Consider the following 27,406-nt stretch of genomic DNA (forward strand, 5'->3'; position numbering starts at 1 on the left):
GTAGCGTCTTATAGGTATTTTTTTAAAAAAAATTGCTTAAAAATTAAGGTGCGTCTTATAGTCCGTAAAATACGGTATTTATAAAAAGCAGCTTACTCTGAAAGTTAAATGTTAAAATCTTAAATCTGGTCCTCTATATAGTGATATTAAACAAAATAAATTACAATAACTGCTAAAAATGGCTTCCGCGAATGAGGACGCATAATTGTATACGGAATATCAGCGGCAAACGAGTTCAATTTACATGTATTCAAAAAACAATTTTTACACATTTAAAATAAAACTTTAATCTCTACTGTACGTGTTAGTAATGCAGAAGTAGAAAACAAACAGCAGTATCCTTTTAATCGGAGATTTAAAATTTTAAATTTTAGATTTAAAATTGATATCCAATATGAATTTTTTTGTAGAATCTATCCCTAAAATTTTTCACGAACTTTTGTTACACTCTGTATAAAAGTAAATAATTATTTATAAATATTCTATTTTTTCAGAAGTATTTGCAATTAATGTTCTATATAAAGTTACAAAAATAGCTAGTATTAATAATTATTGCTAAAAAACAATAAGCTTTTAGCAATAGGCCTAATTGCTTAGCAATTTATTAGAAATAATTATTTAATTAATTAACAATAAGTATCTGCAGTAAGTTTCTTGATACAATCAGTTGTAAGGGGTTTACTACAGAATTTTCCAATAATTAACTAAAATTTAGTGTTTGAACATGAATTTCGAATATTTATTTCTATATATATAGTCAAACCTCGGGTTTCGAACACCTCACTTTTCTAACAATTCGGTTTACGAACAAAATTCTGAACTCATTTTTGTCCTGGTTGCCGAACAAGCTAATAGACTGATCCGACCACTGATGACCACTTCTTACACTTCCTATATTAAAGAAAGCCAACGGTGCGACCAATCAACGACAGGACTACCGATTCAGAAGTTAGTGGGACTGAGATCGTCTGGAGTCATTAGACGTCACGACAAGAACCATCGATGACGTTGTTATTCAAATTAGATTTCAACGCGCATGCAGATAAGATAATACTTCCGTTTTCGATATGCATAGCAACTGAATTTAAATCAAATTAATTAATAAAAACCGCGTTAATTGACATTCACGTAATATAAATGGCATTTAAGAATTCGTGTTTAAATATGCTTAAGTTAAATTAAATAACAAAAATTTATTAATATAATATTAATATTGAGCATCAAACACAAGACCGTGTTATTTATTAAACACTTGGCACTTTTCCACTTCTATTAGTTGAGACGAGATTTTATTTCACTCGTTTCGGGCATTTCGCCCCTCTTCAGTCAACTAATAAAACAATATACAACATTTCAAGTAATATAACACACACTAACAGATACCACAAAAATTAATTTAAAACGTACCGTTAGTTCCTCGAACTCAAGAGTGCGCGTGCATAGCACAATTTGGACCTCAAAGTTACAGCAACAAATGTAAATGTTCTACGTACGGCTAATTAAATTGTAAAATTTCTTTTAAAATATATAAACATACAGGCTTATTTTATACATATCGGTATATTAAACATATTCGGTATCTTACTTTTTTAAAATCGAACGCAATAGATCTTTAATCTTCTTTTTACTAACTTTTTTCTTTTCTTCATTGTTGTTTTATCTTGACATAAAGCAATAAACGTTTGGACCTGGTGTTAACTAAAAAACTCACTTTTCGTCTAGTACTGGCTCATTATTACGCAGTTGTTTGTTGACCATTTGCATATTCTGCTGGTTATGACGATCTGAATTTACATAATTAACTGTATAGCCAAAAGTAGCCAAGTTAGGCTGGATCTGTTGCTTATTTTTTATTTTTTATATGATTATAATATTCTTAACCAATTCTTGTTTATATTTATGCTTAAATTTTTATTTATAGAATTACTGGACTTTATGATGGCCACGCTCTCTTTAAATTTTCTATTATAAGCGTATTTTTCTTTATATAAAATTTTTGTACCATCTTGATCTATATTACAATTATTAAGTAGGCAATGATCATGAAAAACAGAGTTTACTCGATTGTATCTTAAGTCGGCGACATGTTCCTTTGTGAAATAAAATCTCGTCTCAACTAATAGAAGTGGAAAAGTGCCAAGTGTTTAATAAATAACACGGTCTTGTGTTTGATGCTCAACATATAAGAAAACACGGTTTCAAGAATACCTAAATAATATTAATAGTTAACATCTATTAATACTAGGTAGCCAGTTAATTAAAACTAAAAATAATGATGAAACTCTGGCTTTTACACCGAAACTAAAAGTAAAAAATAAAATTAAAGTTAATTAATTTATTTATTTAAATTAAAATTAAAATTGAAATCAAATTAATTGAAACATAATATTTCGGAAAATGTGAAGTACTTTTTGTCTTGATTGATTTTTTTATATTTCATCCAGGCAGTTATAGTTGAATATCATTTATAGCACTACTTTGCAGTGTTAGTTTCGGTTTCGGTTGGCGGTGACTGAACATTTTGCTTTTAATATATATATATATAGGATAAATATAGAAAAAATAATATATATATTATATTGCCTTTATAAGCATTTTTATGTATGAAAAACAGCTATAAAGGTAAAAACAGGTTATATTTTGGGGGGTCGTAAACGGATTAATTAATCCATTTTATATTGTTTCTTATGAGAAAATTTGTTTCGGTTTTCCAACAACTTTTAGGAACGAATTAAGTTCGAAACTCGAAGTTTGACTATATAAAGTTGAGATGTATGCAAAAATTCTTTTCAGAATCGTTTCTAAATTTAAATTTAATCGAATTGAATGTATTTTATAATTATTTTATTGATTAAAATAATGCTACATGCTTTTATCAATTAAATGAATTATTAAATATATTAGATTAGGCTATATTGAGTTTTTCATTATAGATACTTCTGAAGTTCTATTTTTAAATTAATAACACTATATTATTCGTAAAATAGAATATGAAACATTACGTCAGTTAAAACCAATAAAATTTTCTTGCAGTTGTTGCTCTACAACGGATATTAGTGATGATTTTAACTTTTAATAATTATCGATAAAGTCTAGTAAAAACGTTTTATCTAAAAATTTGAATTATCCAGTTCAATTATATTTCTTCCGGATTACATCGTTGCTTGCGATATATGCATAAAGTTGTGTAATGTATAGCAGTTTACCAATATTTTACATAATAAATATTCTACCTTGCATATATTTTAGTGGTAAATTTATTGCTTTTTGTGTATAAAAACTTATTTCAATAAGCGTTGTATTATATTATCATGGAAAATTTTATTGAGGAATTTTTAAAAACTTTAGTTTTTTTATTTTAAAATTTGGAATTTTTTCTCAGCCAATGAATCTGCCAATGAATCATCTACATCTTGAATGGAAAAAGTTTAATTTATCTTATTATTATTTCTTTTATTTTTAAGTGTTTGATAAAATGAATTTTCGTTTAAAAATTCCTTTATAGTTACAACAAAAGTTAAAATTGTATAATGCATTATAACGATATTATATGAATTAAAACTTAACATTTGCTATCGGCATTTTTATTTCAGATTTTTAAATTTATAATTGATAGTAAGGATATTATCTCCAACTTTACAGATGAAATCCTTATAAATAGTGTGTGTATAATATCTAGACAAAATCTATACAGATTAAACTTTAGTTTTACTTTTTCAGACTATATATATATATATATTTTTACCTTATATAATTTTCGCTTTTGACAATAACAGTGAAAATCATATAAGTTAGAAATTAATTTTAGTACTTTAATTTAGAGCGACACTACTACCGGAACTTTACGGCAGACCTCTAAGAAGTGTTTAAAAAGAACTAGCCTCAGTTGTCAAGCAAAGAAATAAAAATTTACATAGAAATAAGTTATATATATATTGGTTCGTTCTCCCATGTAGACACTAACGAGCTAATGAGTACGATAGACTTTTTTCTATACCGATCGTGAGTTAGGCATCTGGGTGTAGTTCAACACTACACCCATCTGTAGTGTTGAGGGACGGGACTTTATCAATTTATCCAAGAAAACTGTCCAAGAAAAATACCCGGGGTTACTCGTTTCAGACTCGATCCCGGCTCTCCAGAGCGATAGACTGACGCTTTAATTATCTCGGCCACCAAGCCGTCGAGTTTGGTCGCGTTTCTTTATGCAGCGCTGCTCGATCTTTACACAACAATGCGTTTTTAAATGAAACGCTATAATGTAGCGAACCGTTTCTAAACGTTTGCTGCAAGAGGTCGCTGCAGGTAAGATTAATCAGCTTTTACGTCCGCTACACGCATAAAGCAAAATGGACGCTAGTGTGTATAAAACGATATTATGCTGTGAAAATAAAAAAGTCAAAGTGACTGTCAGACCTACAAGCTAAGCCAAGTTTTCACTCGTCGGAGCACATTTTCCGGAAAGGGTCGTTGGCGAGTCATCCTGAACAAGTCGAGACAGGTATGTCAACCGAGACGGACCCGATTGAAAGCTCAGCTCAGCTTCAGCTCCGGATTGGTTGGCCAACGGATCTAGAACTTAGATATAAGCTGACGCAGCCGTTGGAACGAGGAGAAACAAGTCTAGCCTAAAGCTGTGTTGTTAGAAGTAAGCAAGAAATATTCCTGTGTATTATGTTATAAATAGTCGTCAAATAAACGGACTTAGTCTGAGTTCAAGGAGTAGTAAGGTGTTCTTTTTGACGGACCGGAAATCGGAAGGCTTGAAATTTATTGTGACTGTTGATAAAAATATTATGGAAAGATTAAGGATTAAACTTTATAAACTGACTGAAAGTTTTCGAAAGAATAAGAAAATACTATATTTTAAATATACTGTAATTATCTATTTCCTATCTCTACTTTGCTCACATTTTCGGAAAGAGAAATGCGCAATTCTTTATATCTCTTTATTTAAGTATTGCAGTTCTTTAACTAAAGAACTACTTTCGGCTGTAACTGGAATTAAAGGATAGATTATGACATTTATGTTTCGCACGAGCGGAAAGCGTTTCTAAATTATAATGCAACTACGTATAGCGATAGGTGCTCGTGACGTTATTTTCGTTACACTCTCGCTACATAAAGAAACGCTCCCCTTCTGGCTTTGAGACCGCCTTGGAGAATTCCCATTTTTAATTTTTTAGCCACTTTTTACTTCTGTCTGTTTTTTCTTTTCAATATTTATAAAATAAACGATCATAACATCTCGTGCCCATATTTTGCGAACAGTACAGTACATCTCGTACTATTATTTGTCATACTTAAAATAATAATTTTAGTCTAAAAATTTTTCATTTAGCGTGTATTTCAACAAAATTTAGGGTTTGAAAATACTTCGTGGACCCATTGTGTATGTAAATTTAGGAAATAATCACTTGAAAATATAATTTTAAATTTTGTTTTACTTTAACTTAAATTTTTATGAAATTTAAGATATATGTAAGAAAAGAATCAAAGATTATATAAGTACTGAAATAAGTACTATAAATGATACATAGAAGAGACTAAAATGTCTTCAATTTTTCGCCTTGTTCAATCACCAGGAACAAGTCTTGCATTGCAGAGGCAATCTTTTATTAGAGGCGTGGCCTCTGCAAAAGGCGTAGTCTCTATTGAAAGGTCGTCTCTGCAATGGAAGACTTGTTTCCGGTGATTGGACATGGCGAAAAAATGAAGACATTTTAGTCTCTTCTATATGTGTAAAAATCGTCAACCATTTTTGAAAAGATACTATAAAAGATTTTTATAAAATTACAGATTTTTTAAAGTTTACGTTTTAAAGTTTAAAGTTTACTGCCGATATATTCCTAAAAATAAAATACGTAAAAATTAACAGTGGCAATGAATTGTGTCATTAATTTGTTATTGAATTCCTCGTTTATAATTCAATCCAATGTTTTAAAGTAGCTTATGCATTTTTATTCTTACAGCTGATGCAAGTTAATAATGTTTTCATATACAGGACGTATCCTAAGATTAAAAATATTTCAAAAAATGAAAGCAACATACAATATTAATATATATATATATATATATATATTTATTTATTTATTTAAATAAAATGTTACAAAAACTTATTTTATAAAATATTTATGAATGTCATCGTTGAAAGTAGCAAAAGTAGTAGTAAATGAATGTCAAAAATAACTCGTTTGATTTTAGTAAAATTATTTTTTGATAAGAATTAAGATGAGACTAGCTCTTTTGTAATACATGAGCTACACTCTAAACGTAAACCGGTCTGTAGAGCATTCGAGATCATTGAGATGATCGTTATAATATAACGATAATCTCAGTGATATCAAATCGAATCATTTAAACGTAAATATATCTTTTAATAGTGAGATTGAGGCCGAAGTTTTAAACGCGAAAACGTGTACGTCGGACGTTCGGCGCCGCTTTCCTGTAAGCCTAGAAGTTTGACAATGGTGTTTGGAAAGTAAGTAGAATTATGCTCGGCATTCCAAACGCCATTGTAAAACTTCTATGCTTACAGGAAAGCGGCATGAACGTCCGACGTACACGTTTTCGCGTTTAAAACTTCGGCCTCAACCTCGCTGATATTGCAATTATACTGCAACAAATATGATGTGAAAAGTTAAGCAAATTATCTAGAACAGTTCCCAATGTCTGAAAATTTTATTAAGGTAAAGCATAATTTGGTTTGATTTTTTATTTATATTTAATAAAAAGTATTAATTCTTAATTAATGTTTTATTTGACCACTTTTTTATTGACAAGACTATGTCTTGTTTATAAAATCGTACTGCCGTTTTTGTTACCAGCTTAGAGATATAAAGGAATACATGTCAAGAGTTGATATTTGGCACTGAGTATTAGGTGCCCAAATCATTTGCGCATAAAAAAATCCAGACTTGTAGGTAGTCAGGGGACCGAGAACCGAGTCAAAATAAAATACAAAATGCCGACCCTCTTCTACAAACAGGCAAAACAGGCACCTCACCCACCGAAGTCAGGTGGGGAGAGTACCACCCACAGTCATTCTAAGAAGTGAACTCTGACCTTAGGACTGAACACGTAGTATCTTCTATGTTAAATAAAATTTGTAATCTAATTTTGTAAATTTGGGAGTGCTTCAAATATGACTTTAGAACAAGGTTATATGTCGTTACAAGTGGGTTTTTTTAACATTATCTAGTATAGTAAAATCGTGGGACCGATAAAAATTTGACGTGTAGGGGAGAGGGCGCCACCGCGTGACCTTCGCCCTTTGATCTCACTTTGCTCCTAAACTCTAACGAGGAGAGACATCTTTTTACTTAATTTAGTTAACTTTTCGATTCTACAGCCGTGCCGATCTTGGATTTATATTATATCTCGACACTATTGTAAATATCGCGTAGCCGATACAAATTAAGTAAATTATCAGTTTCTCAGTTAATTTTTATCGGCAGAACACGTGGTCCAGGTCAACGTGGACATCACGGACAAGGTAGGACGTGCCACGTACAGATTTTACCACGCCACTAAAGACGTTATATTAGGGTTGTCGTTACATCCAATGACGTTATAATCCGGTTAAACTGTATATTGTTTGTGCAAAATAAAAAAAATAATTTCGGAAGATACAATAGCCACGATTATTTTTTTTCAAAAACGGGAAATTTTCGTTACGCATCGACAAAAATTCAACCCTGGCCGTCACGCAACGAAAGAAATTTCGACATTGCATAAGGTATACCAGTGGCGTAGCGAGGGGGTGTATCATGAACCGGGCGCCACTCGCAGAGGGCGCCCCAAATGGTCACCAAGACAAATTATGTGTTTCTGGAGGGGAGGGGCGCCAATAAAGTGTCGTGCCCCGGGCGTAGCGCCAGTTATGTCCGCTACGCCACTGGGGTATACCTGGATAGGTTAATTTCACCGAAAATGCATCGTGGACGACCTCGTGGTCGTGGCCAGCGAAGTTTGAACGATCGCGCTCAAAACCAGCGATACCAAAGAAGATTGGAGAACGAGAACGAGACCCGCTTGGGGGTCAAAGTGATTCGGCTTAGTAGTGAGTCTCCGAGACAGTCTTGTCCCAAATACGGCTTCGCCGTTTTACTTGTTTATTTTTATATCGTAGTGAATACAAAGGGATGGATAAATTAATGTAGTGTAGGAAAAGAGTAGACAAGCTAAAATGGTTGGGAACCTCTTATCTATAAGAATATCTTTAGTCCTAAATGTCTTCTGTAATATAATTAACAGTTCTACATTTTTTCCTAAGAATTTACTTCGCATTTCATCCAATTTAAAAACTTTCTAATTAGATAAAGGATTTCAGTCATTTCGCTTATCATTTTCTTAACATTCTCATATTATCTTGACAATCAACATACATAGAGTATATATATATCAAGATAATAATCTTTATATTATTTTTGAATTTACATTATTTTCTATCAATTGATTAAAACAACAGTAAGCCATACAGTTAAAATGAAGAGCAATTATCACGCATTTTATTTATATTACTTTTTTCTTTTAATTCTGAAACCATTTCAATTTGAGGAAATTTATAAAAAATTTATGCTTTCGATTTACATTTAATATTACACCAAATTGAATTCATCTTCTGTTTTTTAAAGTGAAACAACAGTAGTTAATTTCAAGTCTGCTTTATCAATAATAAATCACGTATTTTAAATTAAATCATGATTTAATGTTGAAAATTAGATGTAATAAAAAAAAATAATTTCGTAAACTCACTCGTATGTAAAAACAATGTGTTAATTCGTGTTAATCTAAGCGTCAAGATAACATTTTATTGTTAAAGTATTAATAATTACACTGACATTATCAGTAAAAATTATTACATTTCCTTTACTGTTTATATGGTTTTTATGTGTAATAAAAATTTACATCTCAGTTTATTAATTATAAATAATTATATATTTTAAATATATGTGATTATTCGTTTTTCCAGGAAAATATGAATGGGATTCAATTAAAACCGGTAAGTGTTTTCTTACATAAAAATTAAATTTTGCATTGTTATGTTATATACTTATTAAAACTACTCTATTTTTTTAGAATTAAAAATATTTCTAAACATACTTTGTAAATTTAAATTAATATAATTATTAAATGTATTACATGTCAATATTCGAAATTTAATTCATATCATAATTATATTAACTTAAACTTTAAAAATATATTTAGAAATATATTGATATAGATATTATTATCGATCATCTTTTTATGAAAGAAACTAGTATTTTAAAAGACAATTTATATGCAAGATTATATAAGAAATTCATAGGCACGTAGACATATAGCTTACATTTTAGCCACGTCAAAATTATTTTTTGTGCGCTGAAAGCCATCCGGATGTCAATATAATTTAGAATGATTACATTCCGTTCATGATATAATTAGCAAAACTATAAATAACTTCTGTTACTCGTAAATTAACTGTTCTAGAAATTAATAGTTTTACGCCTTTAAAACTATTTCATACATAATAATAAATTAACACCCATTGCATTTATTTTACTGTAACTGCGTGAAAAATAAATATAAATATGCTATCAAAAATATTCAGAAAACATTAAGCTGTCGAGCTTTGGGTTGTCGCAGAACCGTGCTGTTGGGACTTGGTGCCGTTCTTTCAAATTTCCTGTTACTTCAAGACTATAAAATAACGAACACTTTTGCTAATGAATGACGTCAAAGGTGAATAAAATGAAATAGGAATTTCCTTTTTAGTTTTTTAGATTTTGTGTGTGTGTGTGTGTGTGTGTGTGTCTCAAGATAAAATCACAGTAAAAATGCGGATATAACAGAATATGTTAATTTATTTTAACATATTTTAGACAGGATTAATTAGTAAACTTTGCTTTTTATTTTAAAAATAAATTATCGAGTTTTTAGGTTGCTGTTTAGTTCCTAAAGGGAATTTTTTTATAAACGTTGTTTGCTTTTGATGACATTTTAATAAAGTATGGATCATTGCGATTAGAAATTTTATTTTTTTTAATGATATTCAGTTTTTATGTAATTATTAATTTAAATATAAATGCGATGAAATTTAACGAAAAAAAATATATGTGAATAATTGTGAATAAGCTTCAATATGTGGTAGAATAATTTATTTTCATTTATCTGACAACTTGTTTTTAGTGTCATTGTTTCAAGTGTATACATATCAGTTTTTACGAATTACTTTTGCAATTTTTCATATTAATTTTTTTATTTTAATATACTGGTGTCGCTTTCATTTTTTATTTCTTCGTTTGACATCATGAAAAAATAGAATATTAACATCTAAGTTTTTTCTGTTTTTACTAGGAAAAAATAATGTACTGTACAGTACATATAAAGTTATGTGGAATATAATTTCCCAGTGAATAAAAACCATTAAATAATGGTAGTTGGTTGTAGGTTCGTGCCTCACTTACAAACTGGTCAAGTGAAGTTTTTTTGGTCACGTGTCTAACACCTAAAGGCCCACCAGTGGCCAAGCGGTCTTCGTTTCTTGAACACTGAGAGTTCGGTCGCTCGGACGGGCTGGCCACCTGGAGTTTTCCGGGTTTTCTCTACATCTGTAACGCCTAAATAGGGGCCAGTTTTCCTTAAAAAGACCTCCCGGAAGGCATTCCCCTACACAGATCGCCCAAGTGTTGCGTTGCCATAACTTAAAACAAACAAACAAATTAATTAACGCCTAAATAGAGGCCATTTTTCCATTGAAAGTCCTCCTGGAAGGCATTTCCATTGGCGGATCGTGCATGTTGCGTTTTCTTATTCCATCATCCCTACTTACCTGATTTCTATTGTTTGATGCGATAGGCAATAAGTCACGTATTTAATATTGTTCATAACATTTTTATCGGAAAATTATTGAAGTGCAATGAATACGAATAATTCTGGTTTGAGCGCGGATTTATTATTGACAAGTCGAAAGGCCGATGCAGGCAGGTATCGGGGCATACTAAATTACAAATAACAATAATAATATACTGAGTATTATACTGTAAAAATATAAAATAATTTATATTTTTAATTTAAATAATAGCTAGGGGCGCCACTAGTGGCCATTTTTGGCATACCGTGACAGACAGAAAGAAAGATATTGCCCACTTTTTTCAGCTTTATATAGTAGATAATACAAATCTGGGTATCATTCTTCATTCCTCATTTATTTAAACTACTCCATTACAGTCCATGCCCTGGGCCCACAAAAATTAAATTATTAACATAAATTTTTAATACTTTTTCATTAACAATGAGCGCTTATCCTATTCGCGTTTTTCATGAACTATAGAGGGCGCTGAATTTTTACAAAATGGCTACTTTATCTGGGTCGCTTGTAACTAGTAATGTAAAATTAATCATATGTTACTGTCCGATATAATGATATATGCTGCTTGTAGCTGTTTATCGAGAAATTTTATAGAGCAGAACAATTATTGCTAGCGGGATACGTCATTATGTGGTATCGAAACAAGTGAGCGAGATCGTTCTATACATATTTGTGCCCTTTGTGTTAAAAACATCAGCTTTGGCATTGTCCTATCAGGGTTGGATATACAAGTAAAAAGCTATGTAAATTGTTGCTTAGGCTTCGACTTTCAAGGAGCCTCAAACATTTGTACAAAAAAAAAAAAAAAAATTAAAGTCGAATTTTGTAATAAACATTTTTTTACAAACCAACAAAATATAGTTTACTTTTTATTTTGTGTAGTATTTCATTAATTTTTTATAAGAATTAACATAAGGTCCTTTTTTTAAAAAAAAATGGTAAAACCAATTTATAAAAAGATTTTTAATAGAATGGGTATAAAAATTTAATTTAATTCAGTTATAAAACAGAAGACTAGTGAAACCTCACATCTTTTTCTTCCAATAACCGTATTGAATCAGAGAGATAGTCTGATTTAATTCTTTTCTTTTTATGATTGACTTCTAAAATTGTAAATGGTTGGTAAGGTGACTTACAGAGTTCAGCTTAGGGCTTCGAAATGCTTAAATCCGACACAAAATTACTGGCATTTTAAACTTTAAGAAAATATCTTTTAAAATTGACAGCATAACTTGTTCGTGTAAAGTTGGACAATCGGGAAACCGCCAATTCTTAACAGTCTAATCCACTCTTTCAGAATTCGGAGAAACTCATAAATATAACCGACCGATTTCCGAATAATCATCTGTTTTTTCGTATGGGAATCGACGAAAACTTATATTAGGCTCCCGTAAATCTTTGAAATTGCAATTTGGAACGCAACAGAAAGCTTTGCTTTTTCTATTGTTATTCTTCTTTACTGCTGATAATACACAAGAATTAATCAAACGACCCAGATAGAATAGTTTTGTTTTTAAACACCATCCGGTGAAAAATGCGAATAGTAAACGTGGAAAAAAAGATGTATTTTTATCTAAATTATAATAAAATATTGACTTTCTGATGAAATGTTTTTTGATAAACCGTATTTTACGGACTATAAGACGCATTTTTTTCTTCGAAAAATTGCCTCCAAAATTCAGGTGCGTCTTATAGTCCGTAAAATACGGTAATTAATTTTTCTATATGAATAATACTGTAATAAATATTGTTTACAATTGCTGATGTTTTTTTATTACCCTTTCTGTACTATTTATTATGTATTAAACATAGTTTCCTAGATTATAGCATCATAATGTGTATAAAAACTGAAAATAGTGATAATTTGTAAACGCAGATACTCTCACAAAAACATACTGTATAGTACATTTCACCTTAGTTATTCACAATTGAATTTACCTAAATAAACCTATTTCATTCATAATTTATTTGACAGAAAAAAATGTTTATGTCTCGTATTTTCAAATATCTAATATTCGTGTCATGATATTACTTCAAATGGCAGAAAAATATAGATTTCAAATATCGACATATATAAATATTTTTATGTTTGAATATTATATTTCAATACTTTTATCTTTCTTCACTGAGAATATGTATTTTTCGTCTAAAACATTAACTTTTTACCAACAAAAAACAGTCGAAGTAGAAAGTGAAATGAATTATTAGCTCTATCCCAGGGATGTCTTCATATTCATCCGAACTTTAATATAATTCGTTTTTTTTTTTCTTTTTGTATTTACAACTGAATTTATGTAAAAATTATTGTGTTGTCCTGTTTATTTTTTATAGATTATATTTGTTTCTGTTTACTAAATTGAATTTTACGGAAAATTACTCGGAAACTCCGAATTATAAAAGCTAAACACAAATTAAATAGCTTAAGTTTTACAATATTAACTTAAAATATATCAACATTATTAATTAAATAATTATTATTTATTCGTGTATATCGACTTTTCATGTGAAAGCCCAGTGTTTCGAAGAACTAATCATTTATTGTACAGTACATGTAAATTGGAAAAATATTCTATCGTCTTTGATGAAATTTGTTGAACTTTATTAATTTCCACATTAACATTAATTTTTAAACATATTTTTAAGATTATTTAGTGTTAGCTTTCGGTCACGTGATCGTTCCAAATTTATCGCGTTGGCGACAGATTCTGCGCACTCGTCTGTTTACTTTTTTTAATGACTAATTTGCATAAATTTTATGGCGAAATACTAATCTCTACTTAACAGATTTAGATATTCTGTATTATTTAAATTTGTCAGAATTAATCGAAAACTTAGGTCTATATAAAATTTCCAGTCTTTATCCAGGAAAGTTTTAGCGTCAGGTGATCATTTCAAATTTAACCTGATGACGTAGTTCGCGGGGGGATTTTGCGCATTGATCTTTTTTATTATTCATTTGCATAATTGTGATGGTAAATTAGTAATCTTTATTAAACAGATCTAGGTATTTCGCATTATTTAAATTCATCGGGTTTTATGGAAGAATTATTTAAAACTTTTAGTGTTTATCCAGAAAAATTTAACTTCCGGTCTTGTGACATTGCACAGGCGCGTTCTAAGCTTATTAGCTTAGGTTAGGTTTGGTAAATATCGTAGAAGTAGGGCGGCACCATTGGACTTCAAAAAGCCCTAGGACCCGAAAAAACTAGATCCGCCCCTGTCCAGGCCCATCTGTATTGGGCGTAATTTTGGTCAGTTATTTAGCTTACAATGTGCAAATATCTTAGATTAATCACTTGATATTTCACTTATTCATTTAGTCCTTTTTACATTTTTTTTTATGAATGCAATTTTTATTGTTTTAAAATAATAAACACAATAATTGAAATTTCGATTTACTAGTATTTATATATTCGATCTGTAATTAATTCTGAACAAGTATTTTTAACTGTGTCGGTTCCAGAAAGTTTTACGAACCGTGAACCATATACAGTGGTGCCTCGTATAACGTACGCCTCGAATAACGGACGCTGCGAACAACGGACTTTCGGTTTGGCCGTTACGTGACTCGAGCAACGGACTAGTTGCGAACAACGGACTTTCCGGCATAATTGGTGACTGCTCCATGAGTGTGTTCTTTAATAGCAGTCGCTCTGCGTCTCCGCTACTACGGGAGTGCGCTGCTGTTTGTGGGCATTTAGGAACGGCGGTGAAAGAAAAAAAGATGGCAGCGCCCGCACTATCGATAGTATCGTGATGGAGGAATCTATAATTCTAAAATATGAGCTTTTAAAGGCAAAAGGCAATTTAACCATAAAATGGATTATTTGTTGAAAGAGCATTCAAAATAGCCTCGAAAAATAATTCGTAAAGACACTTACATCACCGCGTGCGCTAACTCGCGCTTTCACAATTTCTAAATTCTCATTCATAAAACCACATAATGGACCCGGAAACGAAACTATCTGAGCCATGGAGGACGCCATGCTGCTTTCCACCGTAAACTACTGCTACAAGCGGCCGTTTTTGCCGTTCAACGGCACGCACTCCCACCGGAATTTAGGAACGCATTCCAAAGGAATTTTTAAACGAATGTCGCTCGCGCGGAGTTATGCGGAGGAATAAAGGAACGCACCCCATGTTCATTTTTTTATGATACAGTACGGTTATTTTATGCTGCGGAACGAATTAGATGTTTTAACATGTATTTCTATGGGAAAATGCGTTTCGTATAACGGACGTTTCACTTAACGGACGTGCACCTGGAACGGATTAAGTACGTTATATGAGGCACCACTGTACTTTTTTATTTTTGGCTTTTTCTTGCCGCGGGCAGTAAGATAACCTTTTTTCGATACCCATTGTAAGTTTGTACAGGCCTACAATGGCAGTTGGGTGGTGAGTACAGGCCCGACATATCTGAGATTTACCGCCCAAGAAAAGTTCCTGGGATGCTCGCTCGGATTCATTTCTGGGACTCCCAGAGCAGTAGGCTAATGCCATGACTTGCCTTGGCCAATTAGCCATCAACATCTGTGGATTAATAAAGAATATTGCCTCAATACGAAACATGTGAAATGTTGCATTTTTGAGATAAAATTCATAATGTCTGGAACTCAGTAGAAGGTAAAAAATTCTTGCATTTCATTGACAGCCAAGAAGCATTAAGGATGTGGTTTCATCATAGGGAAATAGGGCAAATTATTATTGTATTATTGGCTTCAAACAAAACGGTTAGTATTGTTTTAAAGTTAATTAATTAATATTTAAATTCCATTTTTTTCCGTATAATTATTATATTATTTTATTATACATTCAACCTGTAAACCAAACTCGCATCGTAAATTTTTCCCGCTTTGAATAGGCCTTAGTATTTTTTCTTTTATCTTTAAACTATATCAAATAAATCTACCAAAATCACATTCATTTTTATAGTAAAACCATTTTTATATACTTTATACAAATTTATTACTAGATTTAATCCAAAGTGATTACAACTAAAGATTGGAGCATTCGATTGCAATAATCGAGAACAACTCGATTACCGAATGTGGTCATCATTCCCGAGAACGTGTTCTAGGTGTTCGAATACTTCTTTGACTGTGATCCCTATCAAGTCATACGAAGCGTACAAGTCAATTCAAATACTGTACCAAGAACGAGTGTCTCGCTCTGCCGTCGAAAATTTTGATCGTATTACAATGGTACACAGACCAAGTTATTCTGTGATATGATTTCTCGGAATTTTAATTCTCTGATTCGGTGATGCCGAAACTTTTCGATTGGCAGACCAAATTGAACATAATTCATATGGGCTGCAAATATTTTGTATATTCCATATATACCAAAAGTAAGCCCATCCTGTTATTTACAGTTGATGTGCTAAATATGTTCGGCCAGATTAACGTGTACTGAGGATCGTAATTTGGGCACTACTGCTCTAATCAACCGTTAACTTCAATCTCTGTAATTATCAACAGTGTTAATCAACTTTTCGAATACTCGGTACTAGTTGGTTACTCCGTACAAGACAGACAAGTTGGCAATAATGTGTTAGCCTATTTTCATTGTTTTTAACGAATCACATTCGTAGGTTGTTTTCGAGAAATTGGTTCTCTGAAATTCAGTGGTACCGGCAGGATTTATTTCGGAGTGTATCAGTGCACAATGGAACGATTAATTAAATAAAGTGATTGAAATTAATTACTGTGTTAGTTACGCAAAAGTAATGAACCTTTTCAAGGCGATAAATTCTTGCGTTTTATGTCATTCTAAAAAAATTTTAATTTTTAAAAATTATAATTTACGACAATTAAAATAGAGGAGATTTTGAAAATGATATCGTTCGCTACAGTGAAGAGCCGGAGTGGTGTGGAGAACGATTTAGCGACCTCTCTCCTCGACCGGCACGAACGAAACCACGTATAAAATCTCCTATTAATATTCAATTAACTGTATGATAAGTGTTGTCCACATGAAGAGTGTTCAAGAGAACACAATTTATTGACGATGCAATAGACAAATTTGGACAAAAACCAATAACGCTTTATTGTTTAAAAATTTAATTTATCTCGTATTTGACAGATTTCTTTGTGAATTATTTATGCATTTATGAATAAAATAAAATTCCCATTATATTCTATTATTTTCTCTCTCTATTCCAAATATTTTTTGGAGTACAAGTGCACCTCCTTGCATTCCTCTCTCCGCGCCCTTGCTTAAAACTATTCGATTCTGTTTCTGCTAAATCCAGACAAAGAATAATATTACAAAGATCTTGTATATGTATGTCTCTCGTCACGTAACCTTTGCCTTTCTGAAAAAGTTCGAAAAAATTTGAAGAACCAGTTTCCCATAGAAAGTCTCTTGGGAGGCATATCCGTTAGGCAGATCGCTAAGCGTTGCATTGCAGTTGCACATCAAACCAAACCGTTACATGTCTGAAGATTTTACTCCACTCTATTCAAGTTGCATTACGTTTTCAGTACCCAAAATTTATTCCGTTTCGACATCAGGTGATTTCCATCTTATAGTAAAATTTAATGCAGAAAGTCGCTGTTCCAAAATGTTTTCTCTTTAGAAAACATTTTGGCAGGTTTTTACTGTATTATTTTCTTACATTATTATATATATTATAATTCTTTTAAAAAATTCACTTTTTGAAAGAACAATGTACCGTACTTTAAATAAAATACATATAAATAAAATACTGTATATGGTTTAATTTCAAGTGATATATAAAACTTATTTCACTTCACCCAATAATTTTTCGAACGAAAGTGTATTTTAATAATACGATCTAAGTAATTCAAGTTAGTAAATACAGAGTAAGCGGAACATAACATTCGTTGGATTAACAATTAATTGATTGATTAATGTGACGCATTGGCACGTTGTAGGCTGTATGATTGGCCATTAGATATGGAAAATCTAGTTCCACTTCTGTAATTGGAATTATTGAAACTTTTCCGAATGCTGAATTGTTCCGTCAGAACGATTCCTCGAAACTGAAGGTACGTTAATGCTACTCATGAGTACCATACTAGGTTGAGACCGAAGTTTTAAACGCGAAAACGTGTACGACGGACGTTCAGCGCCGCTTTCCTGTAAGCCTAGAAGTTTGACAATGGCGTTTGGAAAGTCAGCGAAATCGTGCTCAACATTCCAAACGCCACTGTCAAACTTCTAGGCTTACAGGAAAGCGGTGCTGAACGTCCGACGTACACGTTTTCGCGTTTAATACTTCGGTCTCAACCTCGTTATTACAAGTATTCCTCTGGTTGAATTTGCGGGAAGAGAAAGCATACTAGATCCCGAACGTGTTCGAAGGTTTTTTTTCTTAAATGAAAATCTGAAGCAGTAGCCTGAGAATTAAAATAATTATTAGTTAATTTATTATAGTTCTGTATGTAGTAATCTATGTAACAGTACTTAAAAGAAGGCATTGTCAAAATATTCATTTATTAGAATTTAGTAAATTGTTTTTCTTTTCACTTTTTGTTTTATTTTATTAATTTATTAATACAGTATAGTGAAATAAATAAATTAAAACAAATTAATAATTTATTTAATATTATTTAACTAAGTTATAGGTCTTCTATGGGCTTCACCCACTTGTTCAAAAATTTAGATTTATTATTCAAAAGTCCGCTGATTTGTGAGTAATTATACAATTTGTAGATAAGCAGCCTAACTCCTACTCTCTTCGCTCAACCCTCCTTTCGTTTCGCTGTCTACGCTAAACTCATGTCGGGGCGATCGAACTTGCTTGTTTTGCTTGCTTAGTCCAGTTGTTCAAAAATTTTGTGATTCATTGATTTCTGGTACCACTCTAGTCCTTGATACAGTATTTGAATTGGCTACGCCGTCGTAAGAGTTGATAGGAATCACAGCCAAGAAGTATTCTAACACCTAGAATACGTCCTCGGGAATGACGACACCGTTCCGGAATCAAATAGTTATTGATTCTTGCATTCGAATAGTCTAATCTTTAATTGTAATCACTTTGGATTAACTGTAGTAATAAATTTGTTTAAAGTATATAAAAATGGTTTTACTATAAAAATGAATGTAATTTTGTTAGATTTATTTGGTATAGTTTAAAGATAAAAGAAAAAATACTAACAAGTAAGACCTATTCAAAGCGGAAACCTGTTAAAACGGAAAGTTCGGTGAGATGCAATTCCTGTTTACACAACTTTTACTAGTTTCTGTTGTTTCATATAACCGAAACTAGTAAAAGTTGAAATTTGATAAGACAAATTTATATATTTTCCGTTGTACAAATATTAATTGTGAATATTTACGAGAAAATTATCAAATAAAACAGTACTTTATGTTGATCCTCGGGAGTTTCTTCATATATGCCATATCGGTTTGTACAGTACCATAGGTCGCTCACCGCTACAGGTTATTCTTAATCTAGCGTGTAAAAATAACATTTTCATTTTATCAAACTTCCAATGATTCTGTGTATCGTAGAGTTCAGCAATTATAGTTTAATGTAAAAACTTACCATTTCAAATACGGAAGTTTATGCGCAAATCTTACAAAATTCTACGCAAATACTGAGTATATTCCTAATTCATTACTGTAATACAGATGCACGCGGGAAAACGTCAATCACTTTCACTTCTGTGAACGTTTCTCACTTTATTTATGAAATGACGATTATGACTACATTTAATTAAACGGAATTTGAAATATAGTTATGTTAATTTTTCTTTATTTTATACGTTACATTCACTAGTTATCGTTGCTATCCGATCCTCCATTTAGCGAGAAATTCACGTAACGGTACAGTATTGTCAAAAAGTGGGATAAAGGAGTAGATTCACTTTCACTTGGCGCCACACTTCCGCTATTACAGACGTCGATGTTCACGAAAACGTTATTTTACAACACTATTTAATCCATCGATTCGCCATTTCGCAAAATGGTAGGAATTGATTCGAATTTAGCCATTATGAAAGTTTAGATGAAAAAAATTAAACGTGTTTTTGTAATAGATGATTTATTCAATTTAAAGCGTTAAAATGTTTAATTTACTCTTTAGATTTAATCTTTGTACAGTACTGTAAATACGAATCTATATGAATGTGACATACGAATATATTAAGCACGAATTATTTTACTGATGTAAGAAAAACAAGTCTTTGTTAATAGCAGACTGGATTTTACGTCATAGTGATATTTCTGTTAAGCTATTTGCGTAGATCGTGCATATTAATTAATGGAATTTATTTAATAATAATTTTTAAAATTCCCTACATATTAATAAAGCAATTTTTTTCTATGTATAGATTTTCCTATTTATTTTTTTTTAATTTATAAAATATAGCGTATCTTTAAAAAATATATATAATACTCATGTTATTAGTTATGCAAGTTCTAAAATGCAATATTTTTTGTGATTCTGTGCTATTGCATTTTGCAATTAATTAATCTAGTAAATGTTTAAATTTATGTTATTACATTTATTTATTAATACTTCAAATAAATTTTTAAATATTCAACAATAAAATAACAGTCAAGTCCACTTAAAAAAGCACCTTCTGGATTGCTACATCATGCTTCCTTATCTGAAATAACAAGATTGCCCAGAGGGTTGATTAATGATATTTGATTCTCTCCATAATTTTGTGTCTTAAGAGCTCTGTGTAGCTTGTAACACACACATGGAAAGGTTAAAATCATTAACATAATTTTACTGTACTTACATCATATTGATTTCCACTCTTATATCATCAGTTTTAACATTCTGTTGAATAACCAGTAAATGCAGTATATTTATCAGTTACATTATTTTTACTTTTTCTGAGAAATACAGTAGGAGACCTAGCTGGAAAGATGTGAACATTCTTGCTCCAAAATAGCTGAATGTTATCTAATGGGACAAACAGTTTAAAAACAAATAATTATAATACCACTTTAAAGCAAAGTCATGTGACCTCTAAAATCTGGGTGCCTAGTCTCAATTTATGTGAGTAACAATATGAATGTATTGGGAGTGTCTTGTCATGAACTAGTTAAGTGTGATAATATTATGTTTCACTGAATGAGTTAGTACCATCTGACATTCTTAACACACTCTTGTTGTTACATAAATCTATACTATACACCCTAGTTGCTAATCACTCCTTGCCTTGCCCCTCCTTGAGATGAGGACATGTGATCTGTGCTGTTTGTTTGTATATATTTTATGATACCTTTTTAATACTGGTATGTAATTGCTTTTCATGTCTGTTCAATAAAACCAATGTGTGCTCATTATGATTCTGAGAAATCTTTTGATTGTCTGTTTATTAGAAAACTAACAATGGAAGGATTCACCAGAGAAGAAAATCAGGAACATTCTTATCTCTTAACTGTTCTCTTATCTGGTGCTCTGTTAAGTGGACTTGACTATATATTATTTTGAAATATGGAGTAAATATTTTTAAAATTAATATTATTAAATTTTATTTTAATTTTTTTCTTCCAAATATTTTTTAAATACAATTTCTGCATATATAAGATTTATAGGATTTTTCTTTTTTAAGTAATAAACTAAAAATACTGCTTTATTAGAGTTCACTCATTTCCAATAAAGCAATGTTTTAAGTTTACTAATTAAGAAATTAGGTTACAGTTTTCTTTATTATTTATACTTTTATTAACTTTTTTTAGTTTTGAGATATTCTCTCTACTAATCTTTTATTTTGGAATGTTTTTTATTAGCAGAAAATATTTTTTATGTTGTTAAAAAAAACATATTCTAGAAGAAGCTATGCTACACTTCAGCTTGTAATTAATACATATAGGGCATGGGAGCGGGCCATTAAATAAGTAAAAGTACTAGTTTTATAGGAACTAATGCAGTGCAAAAGAACATTATTAAAAAAATTAATTAGAAATTAGACCTTAAAAGATGTGGTAATGCCTTGAGAAAGGAAAATGCCTTGCTATGAGAAAGAATATGGTAAATTTCAAAATAAAAGACATCTTGTTGCAGTGAGCAAAACCAAAGACCACTGAGCTACAGACAGTTGATACATTACAAGCCAAGTCAGAAAAAGTACTGTAGGTTAACTACTCAGTTCATATGATTGATCAAGTTTGCAATGATCTATGAAATAATAATGATTAGATTGAGCTACTCAAATAACATGAACATACAATAGAAAGAGCCAAGTGGTAGTCCAGTGCAATCTGATAAGTTATATGCATATCAAGAATTTGGTTGTCAGTGAATAAGCTGCTCAGTAATGGATTATGCTCCTTTGAGGCCCTGGGTGCAGTTTTTCACAAAGCGTTTTATGTAAATGTGGGGTTTTTTATATTAAAAAGACAATAAAATCCTTAAATAATAATAATAAGTTTTTTCTTTATTTGTAATTATTTATTTGTCTGGTTAGTATAACAAATTGCTACCCTTTATGCTTTTAAATCTGCAAATTGATTGATACTGTTATCATAATTTAACACATTAACTATATCATTTTCTATAAACATTATAGATAAATCATTTAAATGAGTCTGTCCTAAACTATTTAAAAAAGTAATTTTTTATTCCTCTTAAGATCAAAAAAAAAAATTGTTTGTCACTAGCATTGCTTATTCGTAAAGTCAAAAATAAATTTAAGATTGTTTCTAAGTTAGAAAATTTACTTTGCATACCATCTATTATTGTTTTATACATTCGAAGAGGACATCTATACCTTCTTCTTTGATACATTTTATAAAATGAAAAACTTCAATATTGTCTTTGTAACTACTCTCATATTTGATAATGTCTTAATGCAAGTTTTTGTGTCTTCTTGGGCAATGTCAATACTTTTGCAATATTAGATTGGGCCATAATGCTTTATTATCAGTAAAATCTATTTCACAAATTTGATTGGAATCTTCATAAACTTCATTTGCATCCTTATTATCAGTTATGATTTTGATATTGTCATTTTTTTCTATTCATCCTTTATCTAAAACTTCTGTTTGTATTTTCTCAAGAAAATCTTCAAATGCTTTTTTAAACTTCGACTCAGGGTAAGGTCCAGGTTATGGTCTCTCTTGAGAAGTATCATGGCTGTACACCATTGTATAATTTTAGTTTAGTTCGTAGTTTTTAGCATTTCTCTTTTGTTCTTTCTTACCTCTAGAACCTTCTAATCTTAATCTATTCCTTTGGGTGATGAGGGCCACTTTATGGAATTTCAAGAACAATGAAGGTGATGTTACCTGAGGGCACATGTTGGGTCTTCGTGGAGTGAGGACGAAGAAGAAAGTGCTTAGTGTTGTCAAGTATTCGAGAGACAAGTGAAACTAAACTGGAGTAAGAAAAGTTTATGAACTTATTGGAGTAACTGCATAGTGAATCTCGGATATTGAAAAAAGGAAAACAGAAGCACAAAGTGAGTCTAAGGAAGTTCCGTGTGACTTTTCATGAATGCTAAAAAACATTTGTACATCCTGGGTATTCTATTCTTTTCTATCATCCAACTTGCTATTTCTTGCCTATACCTTCTGATCTCTTTTCCTCCTTAGAATAAGTTAGTTTTTAAGGATTAGTTATAGGAAACTCTTGTTGTATTACCTGAGCTTGGCTCCTTTGTATACTTTGTGATATTGTGCCGCCAACACTACCTGTTATTCTGCTTTAGAGTTGGAATCCATCAGAATCTGTATCTCTTACGTGTAAATAAATACTTTTTCCACCATCTGCTGTGTGTGGTTCCTTGTTTGCTGTATTTGTCCTTGTCGGCTAATAGTATTTTCTTTTCAAATATGATTCATTTCAGAAGACCATTCAAACTCTGAATCAATTTTTCCCATTAGAAATAATGGAAAGTTAATTAATCTATTTCCAGACCCTAAATAATACTCAATTTGATAAACTTAAAACAGCAAATATACATAATTTAAGGTAAAAATAACACAATTAAATGCCCTAATAATAAATTAAAATACAAAATGACAAATAAAATATGTAAATACTGGTTGCACACTATTGACTTTGGCATCTTAAACACAGCTGCCAGATCTGTCACACATATACTGCTTTCATGCTTAACAAGTTCTTTTTTCATCTCAATGATCAATATTCCAACCTTCCTCTTAGACTTCATTACTTCCACACAGTTCTCAGATGTCACAGTTAATAAGTGAAAGTTATATTGGGTTGAACATAAAGTTTTTGCATACTTTTAACAGTTGTTGTTACTTAGATGTTTGATTTAATTATAATGGGTGTGAAATTTAATATTAATGCTAATTTGAAATTGTATTCTTTGTTCAGAAGCTTATTTCACACTTCAAGTGCATGCGCAGTTTGAACTTTGAAGTGAATTTTTGTTGAATTTAGCATTCAAACTCTGACATGTTTGAAGTTAGATTCATTCAAAGCACTTAGGTACCACTGTATAAGAAAAGCATATAGGGAGTTCTTTTGCTTTTGAGCATCTTTTTCTTGTTTTTTTTGTTTATTTTCTTTTTTCTACTCCTAACTCAAATTATCTTTTCATTTTAATATGTTCATAATTTTTTTTTATATGCAATAAAAAATAAAATAGAAAATAAATATTAGCTTTTAAGATTTTAATTTATTTTACCTAACCTTTTTTAAAAACTTTGAAATTATTGAAATTACTATTATTTAACAAAATATTTATTCAAAACATTATTGTGGTGTTCGTAACAAGAGGTACACGATCCCGCAAGCGAAATGGTACGAAATAAAACTTAATACAAAGTAGTTTTATTCTCTCTGAACAGGTTCTTACATAGGATCCCAACTTTACAACTTCTAGAATTTTATACATACAGGAATTAAAAGTTTGTCCTCAAAAAAACAGTTATCTTGCACACACGCGACAATCTGATGAGGACCGTATTCACTTACACTAACTTATACTAACTTAAAACTAAAAGAAATTGGAAGAATAGAAGAAATAAGGAAAGATAAGAAAAATAGTAGAAATACCCGGGTTTCTTTGCGATGTGTCTTTTGGTGGGGAACAACTTCGGATCTCTCTCTTTTGTTACGTTTGTAGCCCTTTTCCTTATAGATCTTTCGTCTATAATCTTTTTCTTTCAGACTGAGTCGTCTTTCCTCGATGATCTCTCTCTGCACTTTATCCTCTTAGATCACCCTTCTCCCTTTCTGGAGCACTCCTTTTCAGCTCCTACCTCTTCGGGATTCCAACCCAGACTTCCTTCAAAGTTCTCTTATAGGAATTCCTTCCTATCGATTCCTTGGCTCCTCGTAGCCTCCAATCGTCGGACACTCGATCTGGAGCGCTACCTTCTCTCGTCAAGAGCTCGACCAAGACTGTCTGTTTTGCTTCAGGGCCTCACTCCCTCTTTTCGTTCTTACTATTGAGGGAAAGATAATCCTCCCCCCAGGGGCAAAGAGTTAGACAAAGAGAGTTCTAGGAAGAGTTAGACAAAAGAAAGTTCTAGAAAGAGTTAGACAAAGAAAGTTCTAGAAAGAGTTAGACAAAGGAACAAAGAAAATCTAAGACTAATTCAATATAAAATATACAAAATATACAATATCATGGCCGACGGCCACATTATGTATGCATCTTATACACACACTCATGCAGTCAGTTAGCAACTTTCTGTTATTTGATTTTTATTGACAAATTTAACAATCTTGCTTTTTCTTAACCCTTTCCTCCTGTCACATGACAGGAGCTGTACTATTCGTGAATCCTGATTAGCCATTCTACAAAAGGGACAGGAAGGGGGTCCTGCCTGAAGCTACCAATAGACACAAGGTGAGAAAAAAAGACACTTTTGGGTTTGCCACTGAGGAGAGGTCAAGCAAGAGTGACCGGGGGACCATGCCGTGTGTAAGGCTGAGGCGAAAGAGAGAGAGGGTAGGACCAAGTAGGAATGGAGACAAGAAAATAATTGAGATAGTCGTTCTGGAGAGGTCCAAGGAACTGCCTTGGCACATGTTTATTAATAACTGCTTTGTACCCCCTGGATGCTAATGGATTGTACATTCACCGTGCATGAAGTGATCAACGTCAATATTCATCCAGTTCAGGACCCACAGATCTAGCTACCGGTAGATTTTCTAACTATTCTTCCCTTCCTCTTTCTAGTAGTAATAGTATTAAGTTAAATTTAATTATAATTATCTTAGTTTTAATAAGGGATTATATGTATATATTAAACTTTGCACGGGAAGTTCGAACGAGAGAGGAGACACTGTAAATATATCGGTATATAATTGTCTCTGTGATGGGCATTCCGTTCTCTGTCAATTCATTCGACTAATAAAGCGATTTGATCATTATTTGCTTTGTCATCTTATCACATGTTTTATACACACACTTTCACACCTGTTAAACACTGATGAAAATGTTTGCTTTCTTGTAATTTCTTCTTGATGAATGTTTTGGTTACAGTTGCAATGTTATCAGTATAGGAATGTCCTAAAATTAAAGTTATTTCAATAAGCACATCCTACTATATTTCTTTTTCATTAAAAAATTAATTGAAACTTTTATTATTATTTTAGATGTCTCAGTATAAGCGCACAGATTTTGAGGATGAGGAGACCAGCAGCACTACTAGCATGCAGGCAGATGCATTGATGGTTGGATCAAGAAACCCAAAAAGTCCTGGTGGTGGAATGCCTAAAGTTAATTATCAGCACCATCCACGTAATTTGTGGCAGCGAGCAACAGTACTTGAAAGGCTATTAATGATATTAGTTTTAATGCTAATCTTAGTCATCATCATACTTTCTGCAATTTTAGATAACAAATCAAGTTCACATACTATTAAAGTTGTTCATGTGACAGCTTATAATCATACGACAGCTAAAAGTGGTAAGTTCAATAAGTTATATTAAGATTTTAGTAAATAATATTATGTAAATCATGAAGTTAATTTTGGGGAAGTAATACATTAATTATTTTAAAATCATAAATTTTAATAAAATTTATTAAATAGAAATGTCAGAAAATTTGCCATGTTTGTTAAACTAAATAAACAAATAACCAATCTTTCATATTTTAAGAAGATTGATAATGCTAATTTTAAATACTTTCAACGTTCTTTCATCTGAACTATTATTAATAAATCTTGTGAAGAGTTTGTTTTAGTTTTTTTATAAAAATTTTGATTCCATACACTCAATTTGATCAATAGATAAATTGTTTTCTTGACTAAACTTAGTTCAAGGAGCCACGTTTTATATATTGGGATTTTTATTGATTAAAAAAGTTACATGGCATTCAGAATAACATCCCAACACTAAGCTTACCAACTCGTGAAGAGTTGGTAAGCTTAGTGATTCCAAGAGTAAAAAATTTCAAGAGAATTGATATTTTTTATTTTCAGCAATATCAAAATGAGGTTGTCTAATGTTTAGTCTGTTCTAATATATAACCCAAAAGTTGATCATTTTTAATATGAAAAGAATAAATCTATATTTAAGCATCCAAGAGCTTTAAAATTTTTGGCAAATCTTGGAAGGTTCATGGCAAATCTAGGTGAGTTGACAATCTATGACATTATTAAGAATTTTAAAAAATTTAATCAAGTGAGATTCAAATTTGC

The 27,406-nt window shown here is 31.2% G+C and overlaps 1 protein-coding gene across 4 annotated transcripts in view; it reads left to right on the forward strand.

Moving 5' to 3' along the window:
* Window positions 1-27,406, forward strand: part of Nep3 (Neprilysin 3) — a 105,178-nt gene that overhangs the window by 3,612 nt on the left and 74,160 nt on the right. For 3 of the 4 annotated variants that reach the window (XR_010880469.1, XM_067267986.1, XM_067267987.1), the window contains exons 2-3: window positions 8,975-9,004; window positions 26,361-26,673. Coding sequence is in view for 3 of the 4 variants with exons in the window: in XM_067267986.1 (XP_067124087.1) it covers window positions 8,981-9,004; window positions 26,361-26,673 (337 nt within the window). In the remaining variant the exon portion in view is untranslated. Of the gene's footprint in view, window positions 1-8,974; window positions 9,005-19,217; window positions 19,791-26,360; window positions 26,674-27,406 lie in introns of those variants that run through there. The other variant, XM_067267988.1, reaches the window with a different exon arrangement.

Source organism: Centruroides vittatus, unplaced genomic scaffold, assembly GCF_030686945.1.
Source record: "Centruroides vittatus isolate TY-2023 unplaced genomic scaffold, ASM3068694v2 contig_3127, whole genome shotgun sequence".
Classification (NCBI taxonomy): Eukaryota; Metazoa; Arthropoda; class Arachnida; order Scorpiones; family Buthidae; genus Centruroides; species Centruroides vittatus.